At 41.8% G+C, this 22,092-nt stretch overlaps 2 protein-coding genes and 1 pseudogene across 3 annotated transcripts; all 3 read left to right on the top strand.

Annotated features, from left to right (window-relative positions):
• The first annotated feature begins 147 nt into the window (after positions 1 to 147).
• LOC127753857 (60S acidic ribosomal protein P0-like) lies at positions 148 to 2,678 on the top strand. Its single transcript, XM_052279308.1, has 5 exons — positions 148 to 535; positions 638 to 706; positions 1,414 to 1,512; positions 1,591 to 1,983; positions 2,377 to 2,678. The coding sequence occupies exons 1-5, from the start codon at positions 278 to 280 to the stop codon at positions 2,518 to 2,520; spliced, it is 963 nt and encodes a 320-aa protein (XP_052135268.1). The 5' UTR covers positions 148 to 277; the 3' UTR covers positions 2,521 to 2,678.
• A 479-nt stretch (positions 2,679 to 3,157) lies between these two features.
• LOC127754988 (protein ZINC INDUCED FACILITATOR-LIKE 1-like) lies at positions 3,158 to 7,458 on the top strand (annotated as a pseudogene).
• Positions 7,459 to 15,422: 7,964 nt separating this feature from the next.
• Positions 15,423 to 20,347, top strand: LOC127753837 (protein ZINC INDUCED FACILITATOR-LIKE 1-like). 2 transcript variants are annotated; one of them, XM_052279286.1, is made up of 17 exons: positions 15,423 to 15,740; positions 15,889 to 15,929; positions 16,017 to 16,077; positions 16,387 to 16,489; positions 16,615 to 16,717; positions 16,861 to 16,914; positions 17,018 to 17,080; positions 17,190 to 17,239; positions 17,323 to 17,398; positions 17,671 to 17,841; positions 18,159 to 18,246; positions 18,381 to 18,466; positions 18,612 to 18,719; positions 19,089 to 19,133; positions 19,241 to 19,329; positions 19,795 to 19,838; positions 20,003 to 20,347. In XM_052279286.1, exons 1-17 carry the CDS (start codon positions 15,608 to 15,610, stop codon positions 20,098 to 20,100), a joined length of 1,413 nt encoding a protein of 470 aa, XP_052135246.1. In that variant the 5' UTR covers positions 15,423 to 15,607; the 3' UTR covers positions 20,101 to 20,347. The 2 variants fall into 2 exon arrangements, with proteins under 2 accessions (XP_052135246.1, XP_052135245.1); XM_052279285.1 differs by having other exon boundaries at positions 15,889 to 16,077.
• The last annotated feature ends 1,745 nt before the right edge of the window (positions 20,348 to 22,092 follow it).

Raw genomic sequence — 22,092 nt, 5'->3', positions numbered from 1 at the left:
GTAGCCGAAACCACATGTGGCGCTCGTATTAGGCCAGGCCTCTGGTATTCCCTTGCGTTTTGATCGTGTAGCCCAATACGACGGCCCAAACCCAAACTCCAATCCCAGCGGGCCCACCAAGTCAGCCTCACACCTTCTTCTTCTTCTCCCTGTCTGTCTCTGTCTCTAACCTAAACCCACACCTCGCGCGCCGCCGCCGCAAGCCGTTCCGCCGCCTTGCTCTCCTCCTCCCCGACGCCGAGTCCTCTTCGTGTGAGCTCGCACTCGCAGCGCAGCAATGGCGATCAAGCGGACCAAGGCGGAGAAGAAGGTGGCGTACGACAAGAAGCTGTGCCAGCTTCTGGACGAGTACACCAAGGTGCTCATCGCCGTCGCCGACAACGTGGGATCCAACCAGCTGCAGGAGATCCGCAAGGGGCTCAGGGGCGACTCCATCGTCCTCATGGGCAAGAACACCCTCATCCGCCGCTGCATCAAGGTGCACGCCGACAACACCGGCAACAAGGACTTCCTCGAGCTCATGCCCCTCCTCGTCGTAAGTTCACCTTCTTCTTCTTTCTTTTTTTTTTCTTTCCCATGTACATGCCTCGACTCGACTCCACGGTTTTTCTTGACCTGTTTTTCTTGTTGTTTGTAGGGAAACGTTGGTCTCATCTTCACCAAGGGTGACCTCAAGGAGGTCCGCGAAGAGGTCGCCAAGTACAAGGTTGGCTTTCAATCTGTGTTCAATACACTGCAAGAATAGATTAGTGTTTTCAATACACTGCAAGAATAGGATAGTTTAGTTATGGTGATTGTGTAGTACTAGTTTTTATTGAAAGGGATGCATTGGGTTTCAAGGGCATAATTTGATCTGAGTGAAATTGGTGGATTTAGTCTGCTATCTTAAGGTGATCATGCTGAGTTATGAAAATAATAAATATGCCAATTTGACGCTTGATGGAGTCCTGCTAGTTTATGTGAGCCTGTTACTTAAATATAGTGTAAAATGTTTATCACTTTGAATTTAGCTCTATGTGTGGCATTTTATCCATATGGATCGTATATATTCTGTGTGTGTGTGGTATTATTAGATGTTCTGTGAGATGTGAAATTACAATTTTCAACCTTATGTAACTTCTCCAATGCTATTTATGTCTCAAGTATTCCATTGGTTATATCATGATGTGATGCCATAGATAACAGTACATATAGCTATTGGGTCATGATGTGAAAAGTTGACTTAGGTGCGAGTTGATGTTCAAGTCTCTAGCTGGTTTATCCTTCTATTGTCACTGCAATCTTTTTCCTACTACAATGTAGCTTGTACTGGACTGATCTCTGTGAGAATTCTAACTAGGTCATTATGTTGTGATGAACTTGTGATGCTATCAATGAGCAAATAACCCTGATCTTGTTTTCGTTATAAAACAGGTTGGAGCTCCTGCTCGTGTTGGTCTGGTTGCTCCTGTTGATGTGGTGGTTCCCCCTGGAAACACTGGTCTGGATCCCTCCCAGACTTCTTTCTTTCAGGTGATCATTTGTAGATGTGTTAACCATAGTTTATCTTCGCAGTCAAATACAAGCTCTCACTGTTCTCTCTTGTTACAGGTGCTTAACATCCCCACCAAGATTAACAAGGGTACCGTGGAAATTATCACCCCTGTGGAGCTCATTAAGAAGGGTGACAAGGTTGGCTCCTCTGAGTCTGCCCTGCTTGCCAAGCTTGGTATCCGCCCCTTCTCATATGGGCTGGTGATCACCAATGTGTACGACAGTGGGTCAGTCTTCAGCCCTGAGGTGCTCGACCTCACTGAAGAGGACCTGATGGAGAAGTTTGCATCTGGTGTTTCGATGGTTGCCTCAGTGTCCCTGGCAATCTCATACCCAACTATTGCTGCTGCGCCACACATGTTCCTCAATGGGTACAAGAATGTGCTTGCTGTTGCTGTGGAGACCGAATACTCATACCCACATGCTGATAAGATCAAGGAGTATTTGAAGGTAACCTAGTTTCTATTTCATAATTTCCCTTTTTGATGTCTAAATGCGTAAGAATTGTCTAAGGTAGTCTGATAATTAGATTGCGGTACTAAGCTGTAGCATGCCCATGTCTTGGCACAAACTTATTTGTTCTGGTCTTAACAATCAATCAATCTATCATTGAGAATTTCATGGTTGAGTAAGAAACTGAATTATTAATGATAGCTATTTCACTTAGTTTGATATGCCTTTAGTGCTTTTAGCTCTTTCTTGAGAATACAGTTTACTTTTCTTATTCACGATGCAGACTCAGTTAAATATTGATACTGGAAGCTAAATTAATGCTGATTTTTAAGAACTTGGGTATTTCACCACCACAGTTTCTTACATATTTGTCTTGCCTATTCTTCTCAGGACCCCAGCAAGTTTGCTGTTGCTGCCGCTGTTGCTGCTGCTGACAGTGGCGCTGCTGCTCCAGCTGCTTCCAAGGAGGAAGAGAAGAAGGAAGAGCCCGAGGAGGAGTCTGACGGTGACCTGGGCATGAGCCTCTTCGACTAAGCCCCTGCTGCCAAGTCAAAAGTTTTGTTTCAGTTCTGAATATCAAATTTTGTTTATAATCTTTAGCGTATTAAGCTTGTGCTAGTCAAGAACCATGTTGGACTTAGCGTGTATATTCAACAATGTTATCTTTATTATGCAATTCGGTTGTGCCCGTATTCCTCTCGTGTTCATGGTGTGCTTGTGCGATGGTTATCTTTCTGTTCATCCTTTTGTGCAATTGTTACTAGATTTTTTTTTATTTTTATAACCTTTTTAATTTAAAATTTTAAAAATAAACCATTCCACAGCCTGTCTGACGTTGCAAAACAATACTAACACGTCATTGTTGGCCCGGCCGGTGGTCTCTTACGAATAGTTCTGATTAGTATTATGGCGTCCCAGAACTAAACTGTCTCAGTAAGATGCAGATACGTGCATCAAGCTAGACTTCCAATCCTGACCGTCGATTTTAGATTGGACGGCAGGTAAAGCGGCATGTGCTCGGCGTAGAGTATATATGAAGCAGAGGCAGCCATAGGTTCAGGTTCAGCACTTGTGCTCGAGTGGGCAGTTTTGCAGTAGCAGAGGAGATCGATCAATCAATCGAGGATATATACTTACAAGCTAGCAGCTGAAAACAAACTGAGATCGATCGATGGGCAGCAGCGAGGAGGAGGCGGCGGCGCCGCTGCTGCTGCCGCCGGCGGCGGCGGCGGCGGCGGAGGAGAGGTGCCCGGGGTGAGTGCAGGAGCAGAGGAAGGCGAGCCGCGGAGGCCGGATCCCCTACATGGAGCTCTTCTTCGTCGCCGTTACAACACTCGCTTCGTGTAATTCATTCATTCTATTTCTACCTGCATTTTCTTTTCTTTTTTTAGCCAATATATAATCCTACCTGCATTATCGATCGTTGCACTTCTTGTTAGTTCTTAATTACATCAACATCCATCCTTAAATCTCACTCTTTCTACTGCATGCGCAACATCAATATATGCTAGAAACGCAAAGCTATCCTATATATTAACCCATGTTATCATCATGTTTTCGGGTCATTCATGTTCGTCATCTGATATGCATCAATGTAAGAACATATAATCGAAAACAAAATGTAAGAACATATAGATAGCTACCTGTTGGATTGATGCATTTGATCATAAACATATAGTTTTATCGCCGGAGAGATGGACGAGATGAAGGGTATCGATCACGAACATGGTATCCAACAAAGACTGGCAAAAAAAAAAGGTTGCAACTTGGATCTCCAACTATAAGTTGACAAAAAGTGAACTGGGATATATTCCCTCCTTCCCCTACGTGACAAAATGACAGCTTAATTAGTTCCCTTCACTATCCCGGCGAGAAAGAACAAATATATACTAATAATGTTGCATGCTAGGCTAACTAAATTATAAAACCATACATAATGCTTGAATTGAAGATCAAACATGTATATTCAGGACAACAGTTAAGTTCTTTGATACATTCTAGCACCATGAATCTATGTGATTATGTACGTACATCATAAAGCCTAACCACCCACCAACAGCAGCATAAGTAAGCACATGTTGCTTGTCCTGAACATTCTTCAGATTAAAGTTAAACAATACCAACAGCCCGGATTTATATGTTTGTTCCATTCATGGTGCTAGCTGCAACTCGTTTCTGATCTATTGCTTTCTCTGTCTTATAATTGCAGCTTTACCAATCACGTGCCTCTTCCCTTTCCTCTACTTCATGGTAAGTACGTAGTATTATACTTCTCGCCTTCTCCACATAATTATCTGATCACGCACTTTCATCTACAGTTATATCAGTACCACCAGCTACACTGCTTTGCCTCATTCCTAATTTCACTCTGAACCCTTGATAATTTAGAACATTTCACACACATTTCCCTCTTAACCATACCATTTGGTTGCAGAACTTCTCTCATAAGACATTCCAACGGATATCCTTCACAGTTTTGCTTTCAGTAAAACTTGAATTGGATAGTCCTTTGTCTAAATGAAAAACTCAAAGCCTTCACTGAATTTCTGACACTTTCACTTCGTACATCAAACCATCATCTTCAAATCTATGTAGCATATATAACAGGAGTGCCTGTGCCGTAGTTCTCTTGATCAAGATCTATGCTGGTTCACTCAAGTAGCATCTCAATGACCCACTTTTGACATATTAAATAGGCTAGCTTATTCAGTCCTCTGTTTTCATAGGTAAGGGACCTGCAAGTAGCACAAACAGAGGAGGACATTGGGAATTATGCTGGATTTCTCGGTATAGTTTCTCACATCAATTCACAATTATTTATTTAAAAAATAGCTATAGTGACCTGTGAGAAATGCAATTTAAATATGTGTATACATTCATTTATTGGTGGTTTGAAATGAAGGTGCTTCATACATGGTCGGTAGATCCTTTGCCGCGATCTTTTGGGGTGTTGTGGCAGATCGTATAGGAAGGAAACCTGTCATTATGTTTTCAATATTGTCTGTGTAAGTCACAATTGAGTATAACATATCTATCAGTCACTTCAGGGTCATACTTAGCTTTCCATTTGTGTACTGTAGGGTCATATTTAACACACTATTTGGACTAAGTACAAAGTATTGGATGGCACTTACTACAAGATTTGTTCTAGGTGCTCTAAATGGTTTACTTGCGCCAATAAAGGTACTTAAAAGTCTTCCAAGTGATAATATCAACATTATTCATGTGCCTAGGAGGGAGCTTTGCTGACAGTGTTTATCAACCATTACAGGCTTATTCTATTGAAGTTTGCCAAACTGAACATCAAGCTCTTGGACTCTCCATTGTAATCTCATAAGCAACTATTTTGTTTTCCCCATTGTGTTCCACAATCCTTTCAATATGTACCATTATAAAGCTGTTATGATTTGCTTTGATCATAGGTTAACACAGCATGGGGTTTGGGTCTGGTTGTTGGTCCAGCTCTTGGAGGCTACCTTGCACAGGTACTAATTTCAAAAAAAAAAAAGGAAAAGGAAAAGGAACTAATATTTGGTTTCTTACATCGTCTGCTTCCTTCTCAGCCTGTTGAAAAATATCCACATATATTTTCTAAGGAGTCAGTTTTTGGTAGGTACGTCATACACTGATACAAGAGCAAGATATAAGCCCAAACTGCTTGCAGTTAGTGTTGTAACTACTAACTACCCATATCTAATTTCATTACATTTTGCAGATTTCCATATCTCTTACCTTGCCTTGGTGTATCATTGTTTGCTGCTATTGTTCTAATAAGTTGTATTTGGCTTCCGGTATGTAAAGTTTCACTTAAATGCCATTTCCCCAATGTTTTTTAAGCAAATTCTAGCACCAAATGTTCGTTACTTGGCCCGTTTCTGTGGTCTAGTTAATTTCACAAAAAAAAATATTGGATTAAGATGCACCTCTTTTCAGAAACTGTCTCTCTGTTACTTATATTTACTAATACTGAAAATGCCATGCATTGGCTTTAAATAACTTCAGCCCCAACTGCCAAACATCTCCTGTATATCCGAGAAGAAAAAAAACTGCCAAACACAAGTTTGTAAACTGTTTTTCTAGTGTTACTATTAATGTGGTTTTGTTTGAAAAATGTATCTGGCAGGAGACTATACATAAACATAAATCTCCTGAAAAGGACATCAAAAGAATCAAAGAATTGTCATTACAGCAGGCTTATTGGGATTCACCTCGCAAGAAAAGCTTGTTGCAGAATTGGCCATGGATGTCTACTATGATTTCATATTGTTTTTTTGGTCTTCATGACACAGCATATAGTGAGGTAAAGAAGCATACTGTCTTCTCTTTTGTTTGTTACTACAGATTCGCAGAAGGTCATGTTAATCTTTCTAGATGCCACTCAGTTTATTTCTCATGCGTCAAAAATTATTATCTACACACGTGACAAACTATTCACGCACAGCTTTGATATTCATATAACTTAAGGGTTCTAAAAAAAATTAACGCCATTAACATATTTAATGCTAGATACTATCCTTGTGGGCTGTGAGTGATAGAAAATATGGTGGCCTTAGCTTTTCATCTGAGGATATTGGTCAAGTTCTTGCTGCTGCAGGTATATTGCCATCTCCCTCCCACCATACAGATTTATATATATATATTCTGAACTATTCATGAGACTTTAAATATTTGTGTTCTCACATAGTTGCATAAATTTGTTGTTAAATAATTATACTTCATGTCTCTTCGTTTCAGGTGCCAGTCTCCTAGCATATCAGCTTATTTTTTACCACTGGGTTCATAAATTTCTTGGACCAATCATTTCATTGCGGATTGCTTCTGTGAGTAGTCTCCTATCATGACTTCAAAACAAATACAAATAATCGTTTCTTTTGACATAACCATTTCATCTTCATCACTCATATTTACTGAAATTGCAGGCTCTATCTATTCTTATTCTTTCTACTTATCCTTTTATGACATACCTTTCTGGCACGGGACTTTCGTTTGCTCTTTATTCAGCGGCAATGATGAAAAGTGCTCTTGCAGTAAGCATTTTCAAAGTTCTTCCTTAAAAGTTTAAGTATCTACAAGTGTATCCAATCACACCATTTGTGAGCTACAACATGATCCAGTTTGGCTTTCTTGAAACCTGTAGGTGATCAAGTGGTGTTCTTGATGCTCAACGTTGTGGAGCTCATTGGACTTATATTTACTTTTGAGCCTTTTAAGGTGTTACCTGCGGCATCAGATGAGTGTAGTTAGCCAAGTGCAGAGGGATTGCTGCTTATCAATAAATTTGTAACAGTAACAATATTTGACACTTGCTAATGGACCGATCAGCAATGAAGCGTAGCCGCCAAGGTAGGTGGCATGCTTGTCTACCTAAGATTGGATTTGTCATCATGGTGTACTGATTGCATCTGGACACTGTGATTAGTTTGTGAACAAAACAAAAGTTTAAAGTAGTTTATATAAGGAAAAAGTACGAATTACCGCCTTGAACTATCGCGGTCGTCCGAATTACTCCCCTGAACGATAAAACCGGACATTCTTCACCCCCAACTATACAAACCGGACAAATTACCCCCCTCGACCCAATCCGCGGTGGTTTTGGTCTACGTGGCGTACACGTGGCAGTTCAGTCAGCATTCTATATATATAACAATTGTGGGACCCACCTGTCATACACCCTTCCTCTCTCTCTCTCACTCTTCGCCTCTCTCTCTCTCACACGGTCATCGGCAGGCGGGGGCGGCGGCCTCGGCGCGGAGCTGCGGCGGCGTCGGACGGTGACGCGGAGGCGCGGCTGAGGGCGGCAGCCTCAGCGCGGAGCTGCGGCGGCGGCGGACGGCGACGCGGAGGCGGAGGCGGCGGGGGCGGCGGCTGAGGGCGGCGGCCTCGGCGCGGAGCTGCGCGTTGGCGAGGCGGACGAGGCCCGCGCGGCCGCGGGCGGCGTGCCGTCCTCAGCCTCGGCGCGGAGCTGCGCGTTGGCGAGCTCACGGTTGCAGCGCTTCCTGCCGTCCTCAGCCGCCCTCAGCCGCCGCCCCCACCGCCCTCTCTCTCCTCCCTTTGGCGCGCCCTCTCTCTCTCCTCCCTCCCCTTGCTGCAGTTGTAGGGGTTGGCCGGGAACCGGGGAACCTTGAAGAGGTCCTCGTCTTTCTCTGCTTGTGTTGTGAAGAAGAAAGGCAACGAAATGCAAAGCATATCTCCATGGCTCACCTCCATAACACGGTGACAGAAAAGAATCAGATCGCGAGGAGAAGAAGAAGACGATTGATGACTCCCAACTATTTGTCCATTTCAGGAGACAGGTGAACAGCAACGGCTCAGTGGTCAAAGCTGTAGTGGAGCTTGCTAGCTGGGCATTAGTCAGTAGCAACACGGCCGCATGCAGATGAGCAAGGGAGCTGGTGGCTGTGTGCATGTATACATAGCCACGCGAAAAAGCTTGGGCAGCAATGGCGGCGGTGAGGATCCTCGCCGGTTTCCGCCAGTTCGCCCTCCCCGTCGTGCTCGCCATCGCTCGCTGCAGCAAGGGGAGGGAGGAGAGAGAGGGAGCTCGCCAACGCGCAGCTCCGCGCCGAGGCTGAGGACGGCACGCCGCCCGCGGCCGCGCGGGCCTCGTCCGCCTCGCCAACGCGCAGCTCCGCGCCGAGGCCGCCGCCCTCAGCCGCCGCCCCCGCCGCCTCCGCCTCCGCGTCGCCGTCCGCCCCCGCCGCAGCTCCGCGCTGAGGCTGCCGCCCTCAGCCGCCGCCTCCGCGTCACCGTCCGACGCCGCCGCAGCTCCGCGCCGAGGCCGCCGCCCCCGCCTGCCGATGACCGTGTGAGAGAGAGAGAGGCGAAGAGTGAGAGAGGAAGGGTGCATAACAGGTGGGTCCCACAATTGTTATATATATATATATATATAGAATGCTGACTGGACTGCCACGCGTACGCCACGTAGACTAAAACCACCGTGGATTGGGTCGAGGGGGTAATTCGTCTGGTTTGTATAGTTGAGGGTGAAGAATGTCCGGTTTTATGGTTCAGGGGGATAATTCGGACGACCGCGATAGTTAGGGGGGTAATTTGTACTTTTTCTTTTATATAACCAACCAGGTAATTTCTGTCCGCAGATATCACTACTTGACTAGGCTGAGAGATTAGTTAAGTTTAGTAGAAGTCAGAAAGAACTGAACACAATCTGAGCCAATTCTTAGGTAAAAGAAATGTAGACAGGTAACCAAGGGAATAATCTACTATTAGGAAAAAAAAAAGGCCGATTCTTAGGTACTTTCGTTTTATATTATAAGACTTTCTACATTACCCACATTCATATATATATTAATGAATCTAGACATATATATGTGACTAGATTCATTAGCATTTATATAAATATGGATAATGCTAAAAAATCTTGTAACCTGAAACGGAGGTAGTAAAAGAATTGTAGACAGGTAACCATGGGAATAATCTACTATTAGGAAAAAAAAAAGGAAGGTTGATGGAACAATAGGCTTGCTCACCATATTCAGATTTGAGTCGCGGCCGCCCGGACATGGCGGTGTATTAAAAGTACAGCAGCCAGCTTCCCGGCTTCGAGTGCTCGCCGCGCCATCGGCATCGCCTGCTCGTAGCCGTGGAGCTCGCCGGGATCGGGAGCCTTCCCTAGCTCCCTCCCCGCTCCGGGCGGCGCCGGCGATGATGCGGGGAAGCTTGGATATTGACTGGCTTCCTATTCGCACGGAGGAGCGGGATTGAGGAGGAAATCGAGGTGGATGCGGGCTCCGATCCAACGTCGACGACGGCGGCGGCGGACGGCCGGACGGGAGGCCGGAGCGCCGGAGAGCAAAACGCGAAGAGGCACTCAAAAGAGGGGCTAAAATGCAAATAATCAGGATCCTTGTTTGTTTGCATTCTGGCCCCTGCTTTGGATCGGATGTGTGGGCCTAGTATCGACCGGCCCACGCTAACCTTGGGTCGGGCCGCTGAGACAGTTAGGGAGCGACAGAAAGTTCATTTTACATCCCTAGACATTACGCTGAGTTTGATAAACGTCCTTCAACCACAAAACAGCGTACAGAGGATTCAATAAGACACGTAGGTGCCATGTCAACTCAAAATACCACCATTAATCTGAGGGACTCAGGGGCTGTTTGGTTGAAGCCCTGAGCCAAAAGAGCCTGGCCTGATGTATCCCTGAGGGATATACTGTGCTGTTTGGTTGGTGGCCTGATGGTTTCATTCCCTGCCTGACCTGAAAAATCTGATAGGTTCATTAGCCTGGCTCAGGCCACCAAAAACGAGCGCCTAGCTCAGGCTAGTTACACAAAACGCGCTAATCAAGCTTGTTCTGTCACGGGCCCACGGCTGTGCATGCAAAAGGTGTTGGAATATTTTATTGTTGAATCTTGGTTGGTGCAAACGAACCGAAAATACAACATTTGCTTATATGCGAAAGATTAGGATATGAGATACCGTCTTATTTAAATAATATCTACCTTAACCATGTAATTATGAACCATCTAATCTCAATTTAGTTTCCTCAGGCTCAGGCTACCAACCAAACAATATTTACTCAGGCTAGCCTCATCAGGCAAGTTTTGATAGGATAGCCAATGCCTCTCAGGCATGTAGTTTTCTCAGGCACATCACTCAGGTAGCCAACCAAACATGCCCTCAGTTCACACTAGTATTAAAAATCGAGGAATGTACGGTACCACTTCTGAATGAATCTTGACGCATAGTACTCGAGGGATGCAGACTTCCTCCGTCTTATATTATAAAACTTTCTAATATTGTCCACATTAATATAGTTGTTAATTGCTAAAAAGTCTTATAATTTGAAACGGATGGAGTAATTAGCTTCGTGGGATCCGCGCATCTGCAGCCTGACCGCCTCAACATCAAAAGCGAACAAGAAGCGTCTACCCAGTGCACGCGAGGCTGATGCAAAGCCTCAACTGGCGCTGCAGTTTTAGCATCCTGATTATTGTAATCAGATATTCAGAAAAAAGGGAAACTTGATCCAGTTTTGGGTTTTCTTGAAACCTGCTGGTGATCAACTAGTGGTGTTCTTGATGCTAAATTTGATTAAGCTAATTGGACCCATATTTACTTTTTGACTTTTTTATGATGTTACCTGCAGCACTACCAGATAAGTGTAATTAGTCAGGGGTAACTGTAATAATAATATTTAACACCTGCTGGTGGACTGAATGATTTGGCATAACAGTCTAGGTAGATGCCATGCTTGTGACCTTGTGTACCCATGAAAATGGAAGTCGGAAAGTGATCGGATTACTCTGGCTGCAGTCAGCATGACATGCTCAATTATTAGTCATCATCGCGTACTAATTGTATCTTGAGACAATGATCTAACAAAACAGAAATTTAAGGTAGTATAGCTAAGGTAATTCCTGCCTCACATATCTCTGTAACGAATGACTAGGCTGACAGTTTAGTTGCCCTAACTCCTAACTAAAGCCTGAAAAGAACTGAAGAATGAAGATAAGCTGATCCAATCGTTGGGTCAAAAGAAAAGGCTAGACGTGTCGAGATGAGAATGATTGATTAGACAAAGGAAGGTGGTATTCAGCCTTGTGCACCTCTGTAAAATACCAGACGCCATCTTCAGATTGCATCGCATATTCCTCGTAAGATCACCGTCTTCAGATTGCATGGCTCATATTCGCATGGATGGGAATTATAACTCTCTCTCCTTTGATGAAAAGGTGAGAACTGGTGGACAGTGATCAGGCACACACTGACATTGTCGCCGTCGCATACTATGTTTATTCCTGATTCCTGCGTATGGTCCAAAGAAGAAGAGACTGATTGGCTTTTTGCAGATTGCAAGTGCACTCTGGCTACCTTAACAAGTGAGTAGTCGTTTGTAGTTGATAGTGAAACAGTGATTGAACTAACTTTCAAAAAGAAAAAAAAAACACTGAGCAAACTGATTGTTTTGTTTCGTAGCTAGACTAACACTGGGATCTACTACTGACAAAGAGAGAAGAGAAAGAAAAGGAGAACTCTCCTAGCTAGCTGCTGCTTGTTGGTGTAATAATCACCAGACTAGCTTGCAATGGTGTACTTAATAATCAAATCAGTGAAAAACATATAAGAACGAGGAGGAAGGAGAACATGGAACAGCCACTGCTATTGAAGATCGTCATAGACACTCTTCATCAGGGATAAGGGAGGTTATCTCACTGACTGTTTTGAACGGCATGTTGACAGATATGTGAAAAAATCGCTGTCTCAAATTGCTTGGAACTAGTAGAATTATCTGTGGTAGCTAGGATTCTGAGTCAGCAAACTATTTGTGATAGGTACACCAGAGAAATAGCAGATGATTAAACTTTAATTTACTGTACGAATCTCTAAGCACAAGAGAATAGATTTTACTATAAGATTGGAGAAGAAAATTTTGTGACCTTAGCTATATTAACACCAAAAAGTTTTGGCCATTAAAGTCATAGAAAAAGAACATACGGTAAAAAAAACTTTCATTATAAATATTTAACGTTTAGAATAAAATTTGGTCCGACTCTTGAAACATTAAGCATCATTTTTATATTGAAATAAGTTTATAAAATGTAACAAGTTTATGATATGTAGCACCTTTTGACACAAAATTACTGTACCAATTATTTTACAAAAAACTAAGCATTTGAAAAAAAAAAATGCTATGACCAAAGTTTCAATTTGGCTAAATCTTGTTCTGAACTTTCAAATATTTTTTTACGAGAGGAAGCACATATTAGCATGCTGCATGCATCGAAATGGAGATGGAATACATATGATCCAGCTAATTCCATACAAATCAATCGTTCAGTCATATAATCGTCGCATGGATGAGAGAATAAGCTGCATCGACGAACCTTACTTAAGTGGCCAAGTAGTGGGCAACGCTTGCACGGCAGAAGCAGGCAAATTAACAATCAATCGTCAGCAACAGGCAGCCGGTTCGATCCTGTGCAAGACAAGAAGGCCTTTGTCCACGATGGATAGATACATGTTGGACACTGCAGCTGCACATTGCACCACACGCATGAACAAGATCGTCTCTCGTGTTCTCTTCTGTGCAGCCCCTAGGACATTCTCAATGTGTATAAAACTAGGAGCAGATACAATAGCATGCTTTAAGCCAACTATAAACACACATGTCAAGAAGACAAAAGAGGAGAGAAAGAGCAGCGGGTTACATATCTGTAGCCAGCTGCAGCACGGACTCCAAAATGTTGTTATGTGTGTATGAGAGATGGGACCATATATTAATAGTGAAATTAAGTAGTATATGTTTATAAGTAACTATTGTATGAATGAGTTATTAGGTTGGGTATAGATGATTTGTAACTAGTAGTTCGCTATACTATTAAACTTGCTCTTATAGCTAGTGCAAGCATTAAGGTATGGCCCACTGATTGCTTCTCTCTCCTAGCTTTGTTTAATTTTCATCCTGTATAACTGTTTCATTGTATTATTTTATTGCTTATGTTTGAGCTTAAGCCTAAAGTCACTCCTTGCATTTATTATCTTATATCATATTACCACAATGTATGTAGTCAGTCATAGAGAATATTTTGAGCCCTATGGCTCTCCTTGTTGTCACATTGTGGCTGCTTAGGCTGTTACTGATGTGGCATGCGTGCCAAGAGACAAAACCACCAGTAGCAGCCATCCATTAATATGGCTTACCCACTCGCCTCGTCTCCCCTGGATCTCTCTCTCTCTCTCTCTCCACCTTTTGCCTTCACCAATCTCCACCACCACATCGTCTTCTTCCTCCTCCTCTTACCTCGCCCTAAGCGCTCATGGCTACAGTTGCCTAGTAAAGTTGCATTATTTCTTTAAAAAAAAGTCATCGGGGTCACCATCTCCGGCCACCACGAAGTGCTGACGACCACGGGCACCGCCCTTAGAGTCATCGTGACGTTACGCGTGAGGGGTTCGAATGAGATGGGAGTGACGGGTGTGGGTTGGACTGAGGGCTTCAGTGGTTATTTAGGGGAGAAGTGGGTTGATCAGGTGTGGAGGGAGCAAACTGCAAAGTTGTGGACACGCTGGATGGCCACGTCGACGGTCGACCTAGTCATGTCGGAGTTACAATATCATGGATCTAGGTAACATTACATCCTAATTTTAAGAATCGACGGTGTATTTTACTCATGAACAAATATAAGAGGTTTATAGCTCCATTCCACTGGAATGAACATGCATGAACCTCTTGTAATAGCTGTTCTTGGGCAAATTATCACTAGACCAGTTTCAAATGGTGTGATAATATTCAAGTAAGTCAAAAAACGGATAGGATTAAGGAAGAATAAGTACAGCAACTACCATAATGAAGATCGTGATAGACACTCTCTTCATCAGAGACAAGGAAAGGAGATAGATATAGAGATAGTGGGTATGATCACTGACTGTTTTGAACCATATGTTGACAAATATGAAAAAGAAAATCGCTATCTCAAATGGTTAATTTGGAACTGCAATAATCCATCGTACCTAAGATTCTGAGTCAGCAAACTGTTTGTGATAGGTACACCAGAGAAATAATAACAGACGAGTGAATTTTACCGTACAACAGTACGAGTCTCTAAGCATGAGAGAATTTCTAAGCTTACATTTTACAATAAGGTTGGAGAAGAAAAAAATGGTGACCCTAGCTATAGTAACACCAACAAGTTTTGGCCATCAAAGTCATAGAAAATACAACTAAAAAAATAATCCCTCCAATCATAAATATTTGACGTTTATAACAAGATTTGGTTCAAATTTTAAAACATTAACGATCGATTTTATATTGGAATAAATTTATAAATATTTCAAATTTTATGATATTATGATAATTTTTTTCAATACGTTTTTACCGTACCATTATTTTTTAAAAAAGCTAAGCATTTGAAAAATTACTATGCCCAAAGTTTTAAAAGTTTGACTAAATCTTATCTTTAAAGGGTAAAAATTTGTTACCGGAGGAAGTACATGTTCTGCAATGCGTCGAAATGGAGATGGAATGCGTATGATCCAGCTAATTCCATACAAATCAATCGTTCAGTCATATAATCGTCGCATGGATGAGAATAAGTTGCATTGACGTACCTTACTTCAAGACTTGAAGTGGCCACGCAGTGGACGAGGACGACGCTTGCACGGCAGAAGCTGGCAAATAATCAATCGTCAGCAACAGGTAGACCGTCGCGTCCACCTGCATGGCAGCCCGCTCAATCCTGTAGCAGCAACAAGAATTGACTTTGTGGCCTTTGTCCACGAACCACGATGGATAGATGCATGCATATCTTGGCCGCTGCAGCAGCAAAACACATCACACCGCATCAACAAGATCGTCTCTTGTGTTTGTGTTGTGTTCCCTCTACTGATGTGGCACGCGTACCAAGAGACAAAACCACCAGCAGCCATCCATTTATATGGCTCGACCCACTCGACTCCTCTCCCCTCTCGCCACCGTTGTTTGCCTTCGTCAATCTCCACCACATCATCTCCTACCTCGTCCTGCCTGCGGTGGCCTTCTCCTGCCTCTGCCTGCTTCACAAGTCCTTCTCTGACTCTGTCTTGGCCATCCTATTCCTAGCTCATCATCACACTCTTGCATACGTGCTTGTTGTCAACTCCATTGAGAGCGTCGCCGTTGATGGCTGAGCCGCCGGCGACCAAGGTATACCACGATGGCTGCCCCGGCTGCGCCATGGAGCAGAGGAAGGAGGAGCACAAGGGCATTCCCTACAAGGAGTTCCTCTTCGTTGCCATCACCACCCTCGCCTCCTGTATGAATATATAATATAGAATTAGCACGCATACATGCACAGTCAACTTAGTTTGATTTGATGTTTGTTTATCTCTTCTTGGTCTTATCTTATTTTACTTAGTACGTAGTAACATGCATCCTTCTCTGTCTCTCCCCTTGATTTTCAGCTCTGCCAATCTCTTCCTTGTTCCCCTTCTTGTACTTCATGGTAAGTTTAATCTCCATGCATTCCATTCAATTTCATGAAACATATATTTTGCAAAAGATACTAAATGCATTCCCTTCTTTACAACAGATAAGGGATTTGCATATTGCTCGGACAGAGGAAGATATTGGATTCTATGCTGGATTTCTTGGTATTAACATTTCTGAAAAATAATTAGTCACTGAGTAACAAAATTCATGAACACTTCTTTCACAACTACGTCAAAAATCCACTAATGTTTACATGATGAGAAATTTTATAATCCTTGAAAAAGTATCTCGATATACCTAAATTTTACACTCAAACACTGTAAAAGTTCTCTTTTTTCTTTTTGTTTTGGTACATCGAGGTACTTAGTACTAGAGGTACCAAATTTTACACTAGAAAATATGGTATTTCCCGGTACTTTTTCAAGGATGATAAAATTACCCTTACATGATACTCCATATTTCTGCTGCAGGCGCATCATATATGATCGGTCGAGGTTTTGCATCAATCTTGTGGGGTATGGTAGCGGATCGTATTGGCCGAAAGCCTGTCATTATCTTTTCCATTTTTGCAGTGTAAGCACTATAGTACCTTTCCAAAAATATTGACAGGAATGTGTCCATGGCCTATTGGCATTTACTTTGTAGTCTGTTCCATCTGCTAAACAATTTTTAACTCGTCTTCGAATCTATACTTTCAGCATTGTGCTCAATACTTTGTTTGGATTAAGTGTGAAGTACTGGATGGCTGTTACCACGAGATTTCTTCTTGGTGCTCTGAATGGATTGCTTGCACCAATAAAGGTACCTTTTTAGGAAACATTAAGATACTTTGAAATGTGAAAGAAGTCTGTTGAGAACAAATAAGGGATGGTGTCAGTATCAATTGGTATTCTTATTCCATCAACAATCTACTTAATTATGTTTTATATTACTTGTGGCTGCAGGCTTACTCTATCGAAGTTTGCCGAGCTGAACATCAAGCTCTGGGCCTATCAATTGTAAAATACAAATCTATATATAGCACTTCACATCTATATATATGATGGCATAACTTTGTTTCATGTCATGGACTAAGTTTCATCCATGTCATCAAAATTTTAGGTGAGCACAGCATGGGGAATAGGTCTTGTAGTTGGTCCAGCAATTGGAGGCTACCTCGCGCAGGTAAATATTAGATAAGCATATTCGGGTTCATAAATATCCTTTTCTTCTTTTGTGAATGATCGATGACAATGAGTATTTATCTTTACCTTGGTCTATTTCTTGATATCAGCCTGTCAAACAATATCCTCATCTTTTTCATGAAAAGTCAATATTTGGGAGGTATTTTTCCTATTGAAAACCGGTTCTTCAGATTTAATGAGAAATATTATGCAATTGTAAATGTGTGATTGCAAATTGTGCAGATTTCCATACCTTCTACCCTGTCTTTGTATATCACTTTTTGCTCTCTTGGTCCTCATAAGCTGTATATGGCTACCGGTACGTATTACTATTTGTTAAGTTGCATTATTAAGATTATATATTCTATTTCCATGATTCCAACTGCAAGAATTTTGTGTATCTCTTTTATGATCAGTTTCTAAATAAGACTGCCTTGTTGGATAACCAAAAGAACCAAGACAGATACCCAAACTAACCGCATGAACCATGTGCCTGACTGCCTGGTCTACCAACCCTTTGTAAACCTTGCGCATGACTTAATCTCTATTATCATTTTTTATGACTGCATATTTCTTTGATCAACTAAATAGGAGACCCTACATAAGCATAAAGGCCTTGAAACAGGAGTGGAGGCAGCTGAAGCTTCTACTACTCAAGGAAGTGCAGAATCACATAAGAAAAGTTTATTCAGAAATTGGCCATTGATGTCATCTATCATCACATATTGTGTCTTCTCCCTTCACGACACCGCATATAGCGAGGTAGTAACAGTTATTAATGTGATATGAAATTGTTATTATGTAACCTCTCTATGTCAAATAATTATCTTGCCTTTCTCCATAAAGAGCATGTTTCTTGCTCTATAAATAAGCTGACAATGCATTTGCGGTAATAAACCTTTCATATTTATCCATGGCAATATTTTTCTTTCAGTTAATCATATATCTCTAAGTTATGTGTTGTCATACCCAAGTATTAGCAAATTCTTCCATTTTAGTCTATGAATATTGATCTATCAAAAATCAAATATGCTATGTGAAAAATGTAATTTTCTAAACATAATTTTTTTTAATATCAGATATTTTCTCTGTGGACTGTAAGTGATAGAAAATATGGTGGACTCAGCTTTTCATCTAAAGATGTTGGGCAAGTTCTTGCAGTGGCAGGTAAGTCAAATTCAATCAATTTCTTTCCTACAAATTTTAAACATAGGAAACTCTTTAAGCACAGGGTGTTTGCATTAATGTTGAGCTGTGACATGTTGGTTTGGAAAGATGAACATGTTTTTGTTACACTGTAGGTGCCAGCCTTCTTGTATATCAACTTTTTATCTACCGTTGGGTTGATAAAATTCTTGGACCTATCAACTCAACCCGCATTGCGTCGGTGAGTTACTAATTTCAATGTTTCATAGTTTCTCATATACTTGGTACAGTTTACTTATTATTGGTTACCGAGAGGTTTAAGAGAAAAGAGTTCAAAGAATTATTGGTTAATGCCTGCTTTTATCAGCTGACCTTTAGTATTGCAGGTACTATCTATACCGATTATTGCTGCTTATCCCTTTATGACGCACTTATCAGGAATAAGACTTGGTGTAGCCCTCTATAGTGCAGCAATGATCAAAAGTGTTCTTGCTGTAAGTACTTTATGAACCTATGATTTATATTTTTTTAAAAAAATAATTCTAAAAGTATAAACTCTCATATATATTTTTTTTAGTAAACCTGTTGGCTACTCCACTCAAGGAAGCATGGTAAACAAATACTTAGCAAAGGCATTATTGCACCTTTGGTCGTGGAGCCTGTGGGTGGTCTGACCAAAAGGTTCAGATGTGAAAATAAAAAAAAATGTTAATATTTAAAAAAGTGGTTGAAAAATCCACGAGCTTGCAGTTCTGAAATTTAGCTAGCACTTCAACTGCTTAAAGTTATATGCTAAAATGTATGCTAGGTAATTTAGTTTATTTGCACATTTGAAGATACTAATATTTCGTAATGTTGATCAGATAACTATAATTACGGGCACTTCTCTTCTACAAAACAAAGCAGTGGTACTTGTCCCACTTATCTGATCTCACTTGACTATTGTCTGACAGCCTCACAAAAGAAAAGAAATTTTTCTGACATTTTTTTTTTGAAAAATGCATTATTTTGACAGCCACAAGGGCAACGGGGTGCTGCAAACGGAATAGCTACAACGGCCATGTCCTTGTTCAAGGCTGTTGCACCAGCTGGCGCAGGTGTTCTGTAAGTACAAATCTAATTGTCTACAACTCTTGATTATAAACTAACAGTTGAACAGAACTACTAGATATATGGACAACATTTTTTAGAAAATGGATTAAACTGGCCTCTACATCCAAAATACATGTACACGGCAAAAGATATATGGACAACATAATTGTCGCTTTTCACAAATACTACAGGAGTATGACCATCAGTGGTGTTTACCATTTGGGCTGTGTACATCCATTGTGGATGTAGAGGCCGGATTTTAATCCATTTTCTAAAAAAAAAAAGTGGTATTTACCATTTGTTTGACACAAACTGTGGTCATGAAAAATGTTAGTGGCTAGTTTGTCCTTCCAAGTTTAGTGAATAGTTGTTGCCTGAAGCCTGAAGATAGACATGAAAGGATGAACCTGTTCTAACAGAACTGTAAACCTGTTTTGAAGAAGAAAAGGACTGACTGTTGAAAATCTGTGGCTGCAGGTTCTCTTGGGCACAAAAGCGACAGCATGCAGCATTTTTTCCAGGTAAATACTCCTATGCATTTTTATGAACCATGTTGCAGCCATTACTACAGTACTTTATATAAGTGAAGTAAACAAATCGGTGTTGTGAATTACTAGCACATACAAGAAATAGAAACTTGTGTTATGTTGATTTGATCATAAAATGGAAATTCAATGTTGTGCAGGTGATCAGATGGTGTTTCTTTTACTGAACCTGACTGAGGTCATTGGACTCATGTTGACCTTCAAACCTTTCTTGGCGGTTCCTCAACAATACAAATAGAACATTCAGATACTGTCAGCTGGTGTGGCAAACACCATAGAGAGATAGTTGTAGCTAGTACTATGTTTTAGTATTAAAACATGGTTTAGATATGGTTGTAGCAGAATGTTAGAAACATGCACCATTCCAGGTGCAGAGCCTCTGTTAGGTTGTTCTTCTTTTTGTTCTGCTTTGGGTCTGTGAGATAAATAATCTTGCAAAAGCTATGACATTTTTTATTGCAGCTTTGGAGTACAACACATCAGATTTGCGCGACTTGTTAAGTTACAAGCTAGTGGGATGGGATTAGATCATTTTAACTGATTATTAATCAAGAACGAGAAAAATAAACTAAAAATCAGAGTGCTATCCGACACAGAAAAGGGGAAGCGATTGGTAACAGGGGGGGAATTGGCGGGCGCTTCAGGATGACGACGCCGGCCTGGGCCTCATCGGGTGCAGGTAGTCAGCGGCGAGTCAGCAAGTCAGGTAGTGCGATGGGAACGCTAATCCTCTCTCTCAGCAAGTCAGCGGCGGGCAGTCGCCGTACGCCGCCGCCGCCATCGCCGAGGCAAAAAAAAATGACGGGCCCGGCGAGCCGTACGCCTCCGTCCGTACACGTGCCGGCGTGCTTGCTACTGAGTTGAGCTTTAGCAGATCAGCCCATAGTTGGCCCCAATCTGAGCCCATACACTGTTTTTCGTACGGTCAATTTCCTCCTTTCCAAAGTTATATAAGCAAGTTAGCATTAAAAATTGTACCAAAAAGTATAATTATTTTATTTTTATTTTTTTAATAATGAATTTTCATTAATCCAGTCTCTATATCCACGAGGGATATACACCGCCAAAAGGATACAAGAGCACTTAGACTCACACCTCAACAAAGAGGAGAACACACAAACCAAAAAAGGAAAAACCTACAACCTCGGCAAATCCGTGCATCCCGACATCCTCTACTGAAACGGACAAAATCGACAAGTGGAAGTCGTCTAATCGCCACCGCCCCTATTGCGTTGTCGCTGCGATTCTCTACTGATGCCATCTTCATCCACTTCAAGTGAACCGATGCCACGGCCACCGGGTAGCCCACCCTCATCCATTGTCCTCTGTTTAGAACTAGCTGACCAGACACTAGTTGAAAGCGTCTGCATTTGCTTCGCTGGATTCCTAAGCCTCCGCTGCCCATAGGGCCGCCGTCGACATCAGAATCCTCCTATGCTCTCGGACTCCCAGCCCGCCGCCACCTTTGCCGGAGTTAGAGGACTAGCCTCTGTCTCTACCCAACGCCCATGTCGCCAAGGGGATAAAATTAATTTATTTTTATACAGCACAGATGCAGGCACTTATATAGACCACGCATACTCACCTCTATAAATGCACATACGTACACCCTATCTCTATAAACATTTTTGAAGACCGGATCCGACATATTTTAAGATTGATGAAATCACCATACACATCGTTGTTGAGGGTAAGTCGTCAACGATTATTTCTATGATATTACTACTCTTAATTATCACTGCCTATTTAAATTTCTCAATATCTTACACCCCGACCATCAGACCATCCTCATGTTTTGAACTACATACCATTTAATCATTTATTAAAGGTGCTATAGCCTCTTTTTTTTTAATCTTGACCTTAAATCTCTACCGAACAATTTAACAATACTTATATTTTGGAGCAGCGATTAGTAGCTAGTAACTGTCAATGCAGGCCAGCTTAATTTGTCCTGTGGCGTGTTCATTGATCCAAGAATTAATGCATATCTTTGTTTCAGAATCAGCTGATATGGAACCATGCGAGACACACACATATCAATCAATCATGATTTGAATTACACCATTGTGTCTAGAGAAAATTAAATAATATACGGATTAATTACATAGCTAGGAGGCAGAACTGGGTGGCACACTTCATGCATGCTTCTGAACACAAGAGCAAGCTGATGATGCATCGATGGTGCTGTATACATCAGCAGGTAGGCAGGCGCAGCTTGGTGCAGCTACCA

The sequence above is a fragment of the Oryza glaberrima genome, chromosome 11 (genome assembly GCF_000147395.1).
Source record: "Oryza glaberrima chromosome 11, OglaRS2, whole genome shotgun sequence".
Taxonomy (NCBI): domain Eukaryota; kingdom Viridiplantae; phylum Streptophyta; class Magnoliopsida; order Poales; family Poaceae; genus Oryza; species Oryza glaberrima.
The sequence above is the reverse complement of the archived record's forward strand: the minus strand, read 5'-3'. Positions and strand labels throughout refer to the sequence as shown.

Coding starts and splice junctions, on each gene's coding strand:
- LOC127753857 (XM_052279308.1), top strand. CDS start 278: ATGGCGATCAAGCGGACCAAGGCGGAGAAGAAGGTGGCGTACGACAAG. Junction 1,513..1,590: donor CCCAGACTTCTTTCTTTCAG/GTGATCATTTGT, acceptor CTCTTGTTACAG/GTGCTTAACATCCCCACCAA. Junction 1,984..2,376: donor AGATCAAGGAGTATTTGAAG/GTAACCTAGTTT, acceptor TATTCTTCTCAG/GACCCCAGCAAGTTTGCTGT.
- LOC127753837 (XM_052279285.1), top strand. CDS start 15,608: ATGGCTGAGCCGCCGGCGACCAAGGTATACCACGATGGCTGCCCCGGC. Junction 16,078..16,386: donor ATTCTATGCTGGATTTCTTG/GTATTAACATTT, acceptor TTTCTGCTGCAG/GCGCATCATATATGATCGGT. Junction 16,490..16,614: donor ATCTTTTCCATTTTTGCAGT/GTAAGCACTATA, acceptor CTATACTTTCAG/CATTGTGCTCAATACTTTGT.